The 13,139-nt window shown below is 35.9% G+C and overlaps 2 protein-coding genes across 2 annotated transcripts in view; both read right to left on the bottom strand.

Annotated features, from left to right (window-relative positions):
* Positions 1-13,139, bottom strand: part of LOC105209397 (uncharacterized) — a 187,054-nt gene that overhangs the window by 74,459 nt on the left and 99,456 nt on the right. The window contains exon 3 of the mRNA XM_029038455.2: positions 5,828-5,849. The gene's annotated coding sequence lies outside the window, so the exon portion shown is untranslated. The remainder of the gene's footprint in view (positions 1-5,827; positions 5,850-13,139) is intronic.
* Positions 2,842-3,476, bottom strand: LOC105209335 (probable salivary secreted peptide). The gene is made up of 2 exons (XM_011179699.3): positions 3,181-3,476; positions 2,842-3,116 (listed from the first exon to the last, which is right to left on the bottom strand). Exons 1-2 carry the CDS (start codon positions 3,367-3,369, stop codon positions 2,940-2,942), a joined length of 366 nt encoding a protein of 121 aa, XP_011178001.2. The 5' UTR covers positions 3,370-3,476; the 3' UTR covers positions 2,842-2,939.

The raw sequence follows: 13,139 nt of genomic DNA, 5'->3' as shown, positions 1-13,139 counted from the left end.
CAGACTTATCCCGGACTGTGTGACGTTCGCCGAGTTAGATATGCCGGTCCAACTACTTAGAGTTCTCTCACGAACATGCGAAGGTTCCGTTTGGTATTCTATAAAAATGGGCCAGAGATAACCAACTCACCAGCTCTTTCATTATCGTACATGTTCTTAAGGCTGGGAACACAGATAAAACAGATGTCGAGTTGTTCGGCATTATAGGAAAACAATATATTATAATCGCATTGTGCCCCAAGGGTTTTGGCTAATGATTTCAAACTTTACAAAATTCTTTTGTATATTCGATTGGTTTTGAAATGACCCAGAGACTTTTGTTTTGTCGTACAAAGTTTGTTAGATTCATATATGATAATAACATTCCTTAATCCCTCAAACCAAAATCATCAACTATATAGATTCCCACCATTCAGTTATTTCCGCAATCGATAGAGTGATCATCTGTGGCATTAAAAAGGGTCAGATTACACTATCATCCACAAAGTTATATTACGGTAAATTTTGCTATGAAAAACCCCGTGTTTGAATGCTATGGGAAAATGACTTTACAACTCACCAGAGTAAATATAATCATACACCAACTTCATGCCAAAAATTTACATTTCGAACAACAACAACAAAACATGACAACAAAGTTGAGGCACAACATAACCTCTACCAAAGCCAGAAACGACTAAACAAAAGTCTCTGGGTCATTTCAAAACCAATCGAATATACAAAAGAACTTTGTAAAGCTTGAAATCATTAGCCAAAACCCTTGGGGCACAATGCACATACAAACGTACAAATATATTTTTTGTAAAAAAAAACCAACAACAAAACAAGCATAAAGTTGGCAGCTGTTTAGATTATAGCCAGCAGGATACTAGTACTCCCTAAAAAGTTGTTGTTGTTACTAAGCTAAGCAAGCGCACGCTGGCTGCCTAACTGTACACGGCAGCAAACAAGCATAGATACATACGCAGGTTAACGGTCAGAGAGTCACACAATGGTCGCTGCTATTTGCTCTGGCACTGAATTACTGTTTACTGGTTGCGTTGCCTGGCGGCGGCTATATGCCGGCATTGGCGCACCAACCTGTCCAGCGTCGCATAATCTATGCCAACAACCAAACAGTCGGGCACAGCCGCCCCATGCGGGACCACCAAATGACTCCCCTGATAATTTGCATTGGACACGCAGATATTAATTTCGCCTTTGCCCTCACAACATAGGCATTCGCTTTTATTTGACTTTATAGTTATTTCGCCGATGTTTGTTTGTGCGTGTGTGTCTCTCCTTGTGTAGGTGCTGTGCGTGTGTGTGTGTGTGCGCTTAAGCGAGTTTATGCAGTTTCATTTACGGTTCTGACTTTGGTTTCAGTGCTATTTTGGTTTAAAATTATATTCCATGCCGCTTGCAAAGGTGCGCAAAAGCGTTGTTTACTTAAATATTTACATAAATACACGCTGATATATATATATACATTATATAAATAATTATGTTTATATACTATTTTGCTGCGGGCCTTGTTCACCGTAGGTGCCTCAATTTTTTTGTGCAAACAAATTAAGCTATTTGTTTAACCAACACTCACTAGATTTGAGACACACTCAGGTGTTTATACATTTATATAGTATGTAGTAAGTTTGTTTGTGTTGTTGGTTTGTTGTTGTTCTGCTTTGAAATTTGATTCAAATTTCCGGCATTGCATAGCAGACATTGAAATATTTTAATTACAACTTAAGTGACATTACTCAACCTCAATATAACCATAATCTACTTTTCATAGCTCAAGTTCTTCTCGAGTATATACTTAATAAATATTTTGTAGGTGGGGGACAGAAACATTTTTTTCAGCCACGTTATAAATAATTCCATAATATTTTTTCCCTTAGCGGTTACGGAATCTTTCTGAAACGATTCACATAGAACGATCTTTATATGTAATAAGTATGTGAAAAACTTTCAAAAGCTCGAAAAGCACTCAATACATCTAATATCACGAAAAAAGCCTAAAATAATTCGGAGAGCTTTTATATTTCTATGCCAATTTTCATTTTGCAAAGAATTACTTGCCAAACTGTATATGTCTGCGAATTGCAGTCCTAAGCTAAGTTTTAATACAATACAAGATCTGGCAAGAAGACTAAAAGCACTTACAGAAAAGTAGACCCGTTAAAGATCGAAATAAGCATACAGAATTATTTTTTGTCTTCAAAATTGGCTTTTAACTTGATTATCCAACTGAATTCGATGAGATCGTAAACTGCCGTTTAAATAGTTAACTGAAATTCAAACAACAAATGGATCCAGAGTTTACTTCCGATTAATAACTAAGAGCATGTAGTATAAACGCTATCTAATTATCATTGCATTCGCCATTCGTGGTCAAAATTTCAGAAGTCAATGAATTAAGATCGTTTTACATTGATTCTATATAGCTGAAGTCGATATCAAAAGTTCTTTTTAGTGAAACAACATTTTTCTAATATCATAGTATTTTAATGCTCATTACTGTAATTACATTTGGAAAAAATTAAGTATAATTTAAACTTTAAAGCTTTTGCTGAACTTTCACTTTCACAAAAATGGAAAACTTGTAATGTTATGAAGCTTTTCCACAATTATGTTTATAATTAAAATATGAAGCCCTTATGGTAGAGAAAACTAGTCAGCAGGGGCACAATTTAATAGCTCTTTATGTATTCTAAAACTAAAAAAATATATATATATTTACAAAAGCTTAGCTGAAAAGCTTTCAAAGCTAAATACTGGTTATTAACATATTATATTCTATTATTATAACACTTTCCACCACATAAAAGTCTCAATTACTACAAAAATAACACTATCATATAATTTCCAAGTCAAACCACATTTTATTGCACTAATTCGTTATGCGAAGATCACATTATACTTGAATTCCACACTTCAACGCTTTAACCATAATACAGTCACTTTCCATAAATATCAATAACGAAATTATAGCCACGCCACCATTGGCTAGTGAAATGTAATTTGACGAAATTGAAGCCTGGACCGCCGCTCGTTAGCGTTGCATAGCCACCATTGCCATTAATATACTGATCCTTCACTTCGATACTGGTAATGATCGAGGGATAAGGTACATTCTAAAGCGGAAAAAATTATAAAATTAAAATAATATCAAATTTCCCCGGAATTTTTAGTACACACCCTTTGATCGAAGGCATAGTCACCGGACTTCTTGCGCATAAATCCAGATTTAGAGTAAACCACTTCACGCACCAAATGACGATCACCAGGTAGCCGCGTGCCCAGGATCAAGTGATGACTCGCCGTTTGATTGGCTGCTGTCACGAGTGCAAATAATGCAACGAACACAAAAGCGAAGGCAAATTTCATGCTGTGAGCTTATTGTTAAAGGCTTAATAAGTAAGTTAGTGAGAGATGCTGTTATCAGAGCACTCCAAGTTGCTGCTACTGTATTTAATTTCAAACTGATCGCAAAAGTTAAAATTCGCTTAAATTCACTAGCATTGAGCCAAATACAGATGTACATATCAACAAACATGACATGCGTACGTACGAACTTTTGTTTATCCAGATAAGCTACTTCCAGATAGTTCTTATCTTGTTTGGAAAACACTTGTTTAAATAAATGTCATGCATTACGGTAGTGAAGTATATACCCATGTATATATTTAAGTAGGTATATATTTACTTGATATACATGAGCCGAGGCAGCATTTTGTGGATTAACTACTTAATTTTGCTCACTTATTTTGCTATAAAAAACTGTTGTTGCTCAACTGCAAATAGTCATACCACTGCTGTATAAATACTTTTGTTTTATAACGGGAAGTACATACGCGCAAACATAAATAATTATTATTTATTGCTGAAAGTGAGTCATTTCATATCAAAAACATTTCTCAATGATATCACTCTTATATTTGGATATTTTTAAAAAATATTTAGAATTTTAATTTTTTACGTCTATTAAGTTAGATTAACTCGTTCTTATTACAATATCAAGCTAGATAGAATTACAATGTATGGAATATGATAAACTTCAGCTTCAGCAAATTATTGGTAGGAACTTTAGAAAGATCATTAATGAAGACTTCGAAACCCTGTTTAATGATATATAATGTCAAGACTGCCAGTCAGAAGTAATGGACTGTTGGAGTCAATTCTCGAAGTTGATACTATATCATGAAGTATTACGGTTCTATACTATGTTGCCTAAAAGTGACTGTCCTAAGTGTATTAAATGTGTAGCAAACTGACTACTCTGTGAAATGTTCTAAACTGGTTCAAACTTAACTCCACAGAGCTCACGAATCTCTTACAAAGTATAGATCAGCAGAGAGAAATCATATTTAAAGTTTTACAGGACATATCAAATGAATTAGAGAACTTATAAAAAAGACTAAAAATATTTGAATAAACTTATCGCGAATAAATTCGAATTGCGAAGGAAAGAGCTTTCATTTCACATTTGTTCAGCATGTGCTGAGGAATAATCCAATTTTCCGATTATATAATATAATATATAATTTAATACAGAAAATAATACTCAAAGCTTTTATGTTTGTCAAAACAGTTATATTACAAATTTTAAATCGTTTTCAGAGCTTTCACTTCACAGAACTTTTCGGAAAGCTGCTGATAGTAGCTTTTGGTCAACATATAAATTATGATATAGCCCATGCAGTGTGAGTGTCATAATCGAATTGGTTAGTGGATATTTGCGATCACCGGTTTCTGAGAATCATTAGAAAAACTGGAATTTTTATGAGTGAATAAATACGCAACCCTAACCTTCGGGCAAGGTTCTCCATACTTTTAAGATTTCAATTGGAATGAAGATCTATGCCTGAGTTCTTCATAGTTTATTTCCGTTTTTTTGTTTTGAACGGTTTTTTCATGACTTTTATGTCGCCGTAGATATGGGATATATATGCTATGGAACTATAGAAACATCACATCGACGAGATTAACGAATCATTTAATCTTAATATATTTTTTCAGGTATACATCGTCCACAACGACATATTCAGTAAAAATTATTCGGAAGCCAATACTCCACATTAAAAAGATGGGATGGGTATTAGATTTCAGAGTGTTTATTTTGGAGTTGAAGATATATTTTTTAATACTTAATAACGCGGAGTGCAATCGTGTGGGTAGTCCGTGGTCCACTTGCGGTAGAGCGCTGGACCTGACTTCAAGTGAGCTCGCCAAACGCTGGAGAACAACCAGCACCTGTGCAGTAGCGAGTTCTTTCTGGCCTGCAGTGGATCGAAAACGGTCCTTGCAGCTGCTGTCGCTTTGTCAGGCTCATATCTCCGCAATAATTGGTGTGCTTACTGCTCATTGTCCAATAGGCACACACGTGGTGAGACTAGGGATCAAGTCAGTCAGTTACCAAAACTGTTTGGAGGAAGTCGAGAAGAATAATCCAAGCACCTTCAACTTCAATGTCCAGCATTCGCCAGACTTAGGTTAAAGCACCTCGGTATGCACATCTACGGCGAACACAGTGAAGTGACTGGAATCGACATTAACCGACTTAGGAATTTTATAATAGAGTCCAAGCGCTTTGTCGTATCATAAGGGTCTTAGAGAACCGTCAGGTGTATTCGGGTGTTACAAAAGACAATCGAAACTGTATGAGTGAGGTTCTTTGCAGTTGCAAAGATCTACCCCTTAACCTAACCAAATACTTAACAATACTTTTAATTGAAAAATATATATTTTAATACAAGTATTTTAATTACTTGTTCAGTTTTGAATTATAATTAATATATTTATAAACAAATAAATAATAATAATAAATCTTTTTCGAACTACTTACCACATTTTACTTGGACACGACTCTGCAAAATAAAATGCAAATCAGATTAATATGGAATTTCTCAAATTTTCAATTTCACAGAAATGGAAAGAGGAAATAACGTTCATCTTCGATTTTAATTTCGAATATGCCCCTGCCATAAAATACACAAATTAATAATCGTAAATAAAGTACGAACATGAAATTTTTATTACAAAGCAAGAGCGCACCCCTGCAAGCCTTATTTTCCAATATACCAAACAAAAAACTTTAAATGAAGTTTACTTTACCAACACCAACGATATTTCAATATAACAACAGGGAAAATTTTATTTTCATTGCGGCATGAATATAAATAAAATCATGAGAATATATGAAGCATAAAAACATTTTTCGAACTGCAAGTGTGTGTTAACGGTACTTGTGTCGCTTGCACAACTTTTTCGAAAACAACGTACGAAGTTTAGGGAACAAGCGTTCAATATTGTAAGGAAGAAAAAACCAGAATAGCCGCAGGTTAATACATATGCCTTACATAAAGACATAGATTTACACACATAAGGGCATTGTATATAGAAATAAGCGATTTTTATAGAAGCTGGCACACTTTGCTTTGCATATTCATACCGAATGTGTTCAATATGTTACAGTTAAGTAAATATTACTTGGAAAGATAAAAATATGAAATATGCTTACATACACATACATACATATATTTTTTTCTGCCACGTCCACTCGAATGTGTAACCAATTGTGCATATCCTCGGGCACATCCCATTACATCACATGTGTGTTTATATACAAGTGTAACGCTTATTGTTACGCTGCTTCTAACAAGAATTCGTATTTCTTTCCACTTTCATTTTACAAGCTCTAATATTGCTGGGATATGTATCACTCGTATGATTTGCCTGGAGAAGCCTTTGGGTAAATAGTCTCATATGTAGCTGAGTGTATATGTCTGTATATTGAAGTATTCGAACAAGGATAGAGTTGTATATTGAAAGATCGTATAATAAAATGTTATTACACTTATATGAGGCAATCATATGTAGACTGCGGGCAAATCCTTTCGGCTTAAGAAAGGGTACATTTGATATTTCTACCGTGTTAAAGCTTTAAGAGGCATTAATTTCTAACATTCTACTACATTTTTTTTTACGATTTTGTACTGATTTAACTACTCTAACTAAGAATTCGACATGTCTTATAAAAAAAGAGTTGACCAAGCATTTCATATTATCTACAAATTTTGAAGCTTCTTCATTTCAAAATTATTTTTCATCTTTTTCAGAATATCCCCTTCACTATTTCTCGCTCAAAGACCACCCACTTACTACTGATATTACACTTTTAATCACACAAATACTAAAAACTAACCTCAAACCATTTCCAACTCAGTCAGATTTACACAAGCTATTTGTGCCGCGCGCTTTTAAAGCATAAACTCCAACGCGCTGCTGGCTGGCTTGCTTGCTTATTTATTCTAAAGTCGCTTGTGCCACAGCAGCTTGCGCCTTAAGCCGTAATTGTTTGCTCTAAATGCCTTTCAAACAGCTCTTAATCCACTTAGACACACCTCGGCGCTGGACGGCTGCCAAACGCCTTGTGCGCCACATTGAAATTAACGGGAAAATTCAGTGTCAGTGCCAAGAGCGAACGAGTTGTTCGTGAGTGAGTGAGTTCGGAAGTGATGCTGCTGTGCAGTTATAAAGTGAGAGTGTGGGACGTGTTGTGGGGTATAATATTGCGCCAAGAATTGTTAAAATGTTTAGAGGTTTTATATTGTAAATCTTCTTTACACTCTAAGCGGATCAAGCGCTGTGGTTCCGGTTTGTTGTTAAAGTAATATTCTGGTAGTGAAGTTGCAAGGGAATGATGAGATAGAGTTGAGGGTCAGTGGAGTTTTTGTTAATAGCTTTGATGTACATACATATATATATGATTGGAGCAGAAAAATATTTATAGTATTCATAACGATAATCATGTGGATAAGCCAGCCGGCGGAAGACCTGTGACGACGAATACCGATCAAATCATGGAAAACATCGAGTTAGACCGGCATGTGGGATCTCGTGATATCACCCAGGAGATGGGAATTAGTCACCAAACCATTTTAAACCATCTGCATAGGGCTGGAGACACAAAAAAGCTTGATGTTTGGGTGCCGCATGATTTGACGCAAAGAAACCTTCTGGACCGAATCAACGCCTGCGATATGCTGCTGAAACGGAATGAACTGGACCCATTTTTGAAGCAGATGGTGACTGGCGACAAAAAATTGACCACATACGACAATATCAAACGAAAACGGTGGTAGTCGAAGGCTGGTGAATCGTCCCAAACAGTGGCCAAGCCGTTATTGACGGTCAGGTGTATGTTTGGTGAGATTGGAAGGGAATTATACACTATGATCTGCTCCCATATGGCCAGATGCTTAATTCTACCTTCTACTGCGAACAACCCGACCGCTTGAAGCAGGTGATCGACCAGAAGTGTCCAGTATTGGCCAACAGGAAGGGTGTTGCGTTCCACCAGGACAACGGCAGACCACACACTTCGTTGATGGCTCGTCAGAAGCTACGCAAGCTCGGATGGGAGGTTTTACCATATAGCCCGGACATAGCACCAAGTGATTACCACCTGTTCCTGTCCATGACGCCCTTGGTGGAGACAAGTGGCTGTCCGAGTTCTTCGCAAATAAGGAGAGGGGCTTCTACGAGGTGGGTATTATGAAGTTGTCGTCTAGATGGAAACATATTATCGAACGAAACGGCGCATATTTGAACTAAATCCGATCACTGTAACACTTTTTATAAAACATTGAATAAAGAGCAAAAAGCGAAAGGAAGATATTTGACAACCTAATATTTTCACAAAACCGCTTACAAAATCATCTCCTAAAATCATCTCAACATAAGCCTGAGAAAGAATTAAAAACACGTTCACTTTCCTCAACTATGAGCTTATCTATATTACATATTTACAAGTAATTTAGTGAGCCACATACAAACGACCTATACACGCCAGCCTAGCTCACCATTGTCATTGCCATTGTTGTCGTAACTGACGTTGTTGCTTTTTAATTTTTTTTGTTTATTTATTTCTCGTTTTATTTTTCCTTTGGAACGTCTGCCAGCGCATTATGTCACTTTTATTTACGTAGCTAAAATCCTCACACGCCAACCAACTCTGCGCTCGATGCTATATGTCTTTCATTCAACATTTGTCATTCAATAGCATTTTTTTTTCAACATTTTCTTTTGGATTTTCGCGCTCATCAGCCTACTATAAGCTACAAGCGCGCTTACGATTTTAGTTAATTCATTTTATATTCTACTTTCTCATACTTGTCTCATTATTGTTGTTGTAGCAGCTGTCTTTCGTTTGTATGCTGCTTTCTTGTTTGTTTTTTATTGGTTTTTTATTATTATTTGTTTTTGTATTTGTCGTTTTTGTTGTTGTTTTTGCTACTTGATCTACTGCTCATTTTTAGCGCGCGTCATGCTGATTATGCAGGAACACGCTTCGTTTCCTTTTAATGTTGCCAATTACATCAAATTCCATTTCGCACTCGTTCGCCTCTGTTCCCTGCGCCGCTCTCGCTCCACCCCGCCTACTGCTGTCAACAGAACAGAACAACAAAAATTACGCATTACATTCGCGTTCATTGCGTTTTCTTTATAAGCTGCGCTGCTGCCGCCACCCCCTTCTTCTTTTCTTCTTCACTTCTTCTCACAACCTTTCAGTTAGACACATTCATTGTGTCATCAGCTGCGCCATTCGTTCCATTTTCTTTTCAGCCAATTCACAAGTCACTTTTCCCTCTCCATGAGACTGTGCGCTTTTGTTATTGTTGTCGCTTTAGCTGTTGACATTTTCGCCTACATAATGTCTATACATATACTATATAGGTATGTATATATGTTTGTATGCCTGTAACGCATCTATGGCGCGTAACGGTACGTGAAGGGCAACAGCTGCTCTCTATACTCGTATAACTGTGTACATTTGCACGCATTTGTGTTTTCGTCTTATTTGTTGTTGTTGTTGTGTTTGTTGCCAGCAACAAAGCGTAGTGGTGCGTCAATGGTCCTTGACTCAACTCGCAACTCGTCCACTTCACTTTCACTTCTTGCGCTTTACATTTGCTCACTTCACATTCAGCGGCGTCAGTCCTTGGTGGCCCCAATTCGCCCGTGGCGTCGACAGCTTCGCATCGTTTCGCTTGCATTTAACATACACGTTGCGGTTTGGGGGAACTAAGGCGTCGGCTGAGTGTCGATGCGTGCTGTACTCTCTCTAACGGTGTTACTTTTATTAGGCCACACAAGGTCAGCTTAACTGGTGCATAGTCACACTTCTACTAATTCCAGCTCTTTTTTTTAATTACTCGTAATTGGCAGTTTTGTAGTTAGCAGCTTTCCGTAAAATTTCTATTAAAGTATTAACCGACACACACAAAGTGTGCGAAGGAGAGTAAAGGTGTGTGTTTTAGTGCATGTAAATTTTGGCGTTTAAAGGTGTAGAAAATGAGTAAAATTTCAAACCATTTACTAACTTAAAGCACTTTCACTACTAAATAATGCCGTTATGTAGAATTTTCGAAAATCATACCGAGTTTTCAAATTATTTTTGAAAAGTTCGACACATTTTGACTAAGATCTTTTATCGCGAAAAGCATTTTCAGATTTCTTTTATGTGGAAAAGATCCGAAGAGATGAAGGAGTGAAGAATGATTGCTCATTAGTGCCATTCAAACCACTTACTTAACTCTGTATCCCGCAACTACGCCTTTAATAGCGACATGTGAGAAAGAATTTTGGGTTATAGATAACAATCTAAATTCTTCGATACCCATTTTTTTGAGCTTCTTTATATTGTACTACAAATGGAGATATTTAGAAATCTTCGAACAATCCATATTATGAATAATGATGTTTTTTTACACTTAAGAAAAGCTCATGTATAAGGCTAAATGAAGTGTAGTCAGTTATCTATTTCATTGCCTGTTTCCAGAAAAAAAAAAATTCTACTAACCAAGGAATAAGAAGAATGAATGCGATTTCTTAGAGAAATTTATCTGATCTTGAATACACAAACCTCTTAGTGATCAAGTAAGAACCGTACGATTGGCGAATACGAGTACTTGTTGATGTAAGGTTTTTATCGAAGTCTAAGAAATACATCTGCATCTTTTTGTGATTTACGAAATCAAAACAAAAACAATATTTTGTAGATCCCCTCAGGCTCTGCATCGCAAAGTTTTATCCAGCTTTATATAATCTCGATGCACTCATGATGTGTTGTTTTGGTTGACTATTTATGTTTCAGAATGATAGGATGAGATTTTTTTTTGTTTTTTTTCTCTTTATCTCTCTCTCTCATAGTTTCACAACTGAAAAGAATATCATATCTATCGTTCTCTCTCTATTCCAAAACGGCGACATTAGAACATATATCTTTTGATGATATACATATCTTAAGATTTAAATAATTTGAGCCAAATCTTTGTAAAGAATAAATAAATAAAATAAAGTCCCCAAAGAGGACCTTAAATATATCAGAGTATATGTTGTTCAATAATTTAAAACCGTTTATGTTCTTATTGTTCAAATATCTATTATAATTTTATCGGAAGTGAAATACCTAAATGATAAGCTTCATAAAGCTTCCATTCATTGCCGCGTGACATGAAAAATAGTTAAACTTATCCATGCTGGCAGATATATGTCTATCATTCACCGTTAAGTTTTCATTATTGACTTTTTTCAAACCATCACGGTTGTTGACACCAGACACTCATTGAACTCAAAGTCAATGAAACTACTTGAACTTTTATGTTGGGCGGCAAGCCAAGAAGACTCAATGTGACACAAAACACGCGAATTCAATTTGAGCACATACAAAAGCACATACATATATATATATAGATAATACATACTATATAGTAGTGAAGTGTGGTTTAACCATAAGCTTAGCAGTGACATTAACTATGTGACTTTAAATGAATTTAGTAAAACGGAATTTATTATGAAAATAATCAAGCTGGGTTTCGTATGTGGTTCCAGATTTTTTCCTATATAGGAACGTACACCCTTTACATTGGATCTCAGGTCTTTTTTGGAATACGGATATACATATATGACTTTTCCATCAAATTATCCAACATGGCGCAATATTTTGTAACTTTCCTTATTTGTCTCCAATACTTCGCTGTCGCTTTAAACGCAGCTGTTTAAATAAATTAATATATACGACTATATAACACCGTCTGTAAACAACATTATGCAATACATTATTCATAGGCAACACCTTAATATTTCAGCTTTAATTATCTTTGATCGACTCGCAAATAATTGCATGAACTTTATCACTTCCCACTTTGCCTGCCTGCCTGCCTGCCTGAGAAATCTTTGTTTACTCGTATATTTGCGCTGCCTTCGATTTGACACTTTGACGTCATCTTAACGCCACTTTCCGTCATATTTCTGCCACACAGCTGTCAAATATAATATTCGGAAATTTATATAACGGCGGTTAGCGGTTAGCGTGTGCAAATGCTTAACTGCTCTTTCCGGTACGGCCGAGCAAATTTGTCTACAGAGTGCGAGACAATGGCACGCACTTTAGTAGTAGTTTGGGAATGGATTTGTGTAAATTTTGACTTTTTTGCTTAATAAGTATTGAAGTAACGTGCGGTTTTTATTGACTTTCACACAATATTTTTTTGGATTTTTTTTTTTTTGTTTGTGGTAGGTCTTTAAGCGCATGCAAACTGACGTCAAACCGAAAATTATTTTATTTCCTGAGTGATTACTCTTGGTTTATTTGACCAAAATGATTTTGCTGAAAATCTCATGCGGGCAAGTTAATGAGTTCGTAGTATGATGGTAATCAATCAAGTCACATTTAATGGAGTATGTAGCAAAAAAGGTAATAAAAATTATTAAATTTTATTATATGTATCTTGCTATATCAAAACCTTTCATATAAAGCTTAAAAGCTCATCCATAAGGATTTTATTTACGTCAATCCTGTAAATAGGGTCTTGAGTTTCTAATATAGAACTACAAAACGCAAACAAATTCTGTTTCTTCGGTCCAGAGCCCAGATATAGAGATTAAGTACGAACTTAATCCAACGTGTACAAAAACAACGTTATAAGAAAGAAGAGAAGAGATAAAATCCAGACATTTCCAGAGATAATTATTCTCCTGTTCGATCTTCCACTCTTTTATAAAGCTTTCTCAAGGTGTTCGCTATTTTTTTATAGATCCGACGACTCCGATACCACTCTGAGTAATGAAGCTCCTCTCATTGTACTTACCGC

Source organism: Zeugodacus cucurbitae, chromosome 6, assembly GCF_028554725.1.
Source record: "Zeugodacus cucurbitae isolate PBARC_wt_2022May chromosome 6, idZeuCucr1.2, whole genome shotgun sequence".
In the NCBI taxonomy this organism is placed as follows: Eukaryota; Metazoa; Arthropoda; class Insecta; order Diptera; family Tephritidae; genus Zeugodacus; species Zeugodacus cucurbitae.
Note: the sequence above shows the minus strand (reverse complement) of the source record. Positions and strands in the feature narration are given on the sequence as shown.

Coding starts and splice junctions, on each gene's coding strand:
- LOC105209335 (XM_011179699.3), bottom strand. CDS start 3,369: ATGAAATTTGCCTTCGCTTTTGTGTTCGTTGCATTATTTGCACTCGTG. Junction 3,117..3,180: donor ACTATGCCTTCGATCAAAGG/GTGTGTACTAAA, acceptor TTTCCGCTTTAG/AATGTACCTTATCCCTCGAT.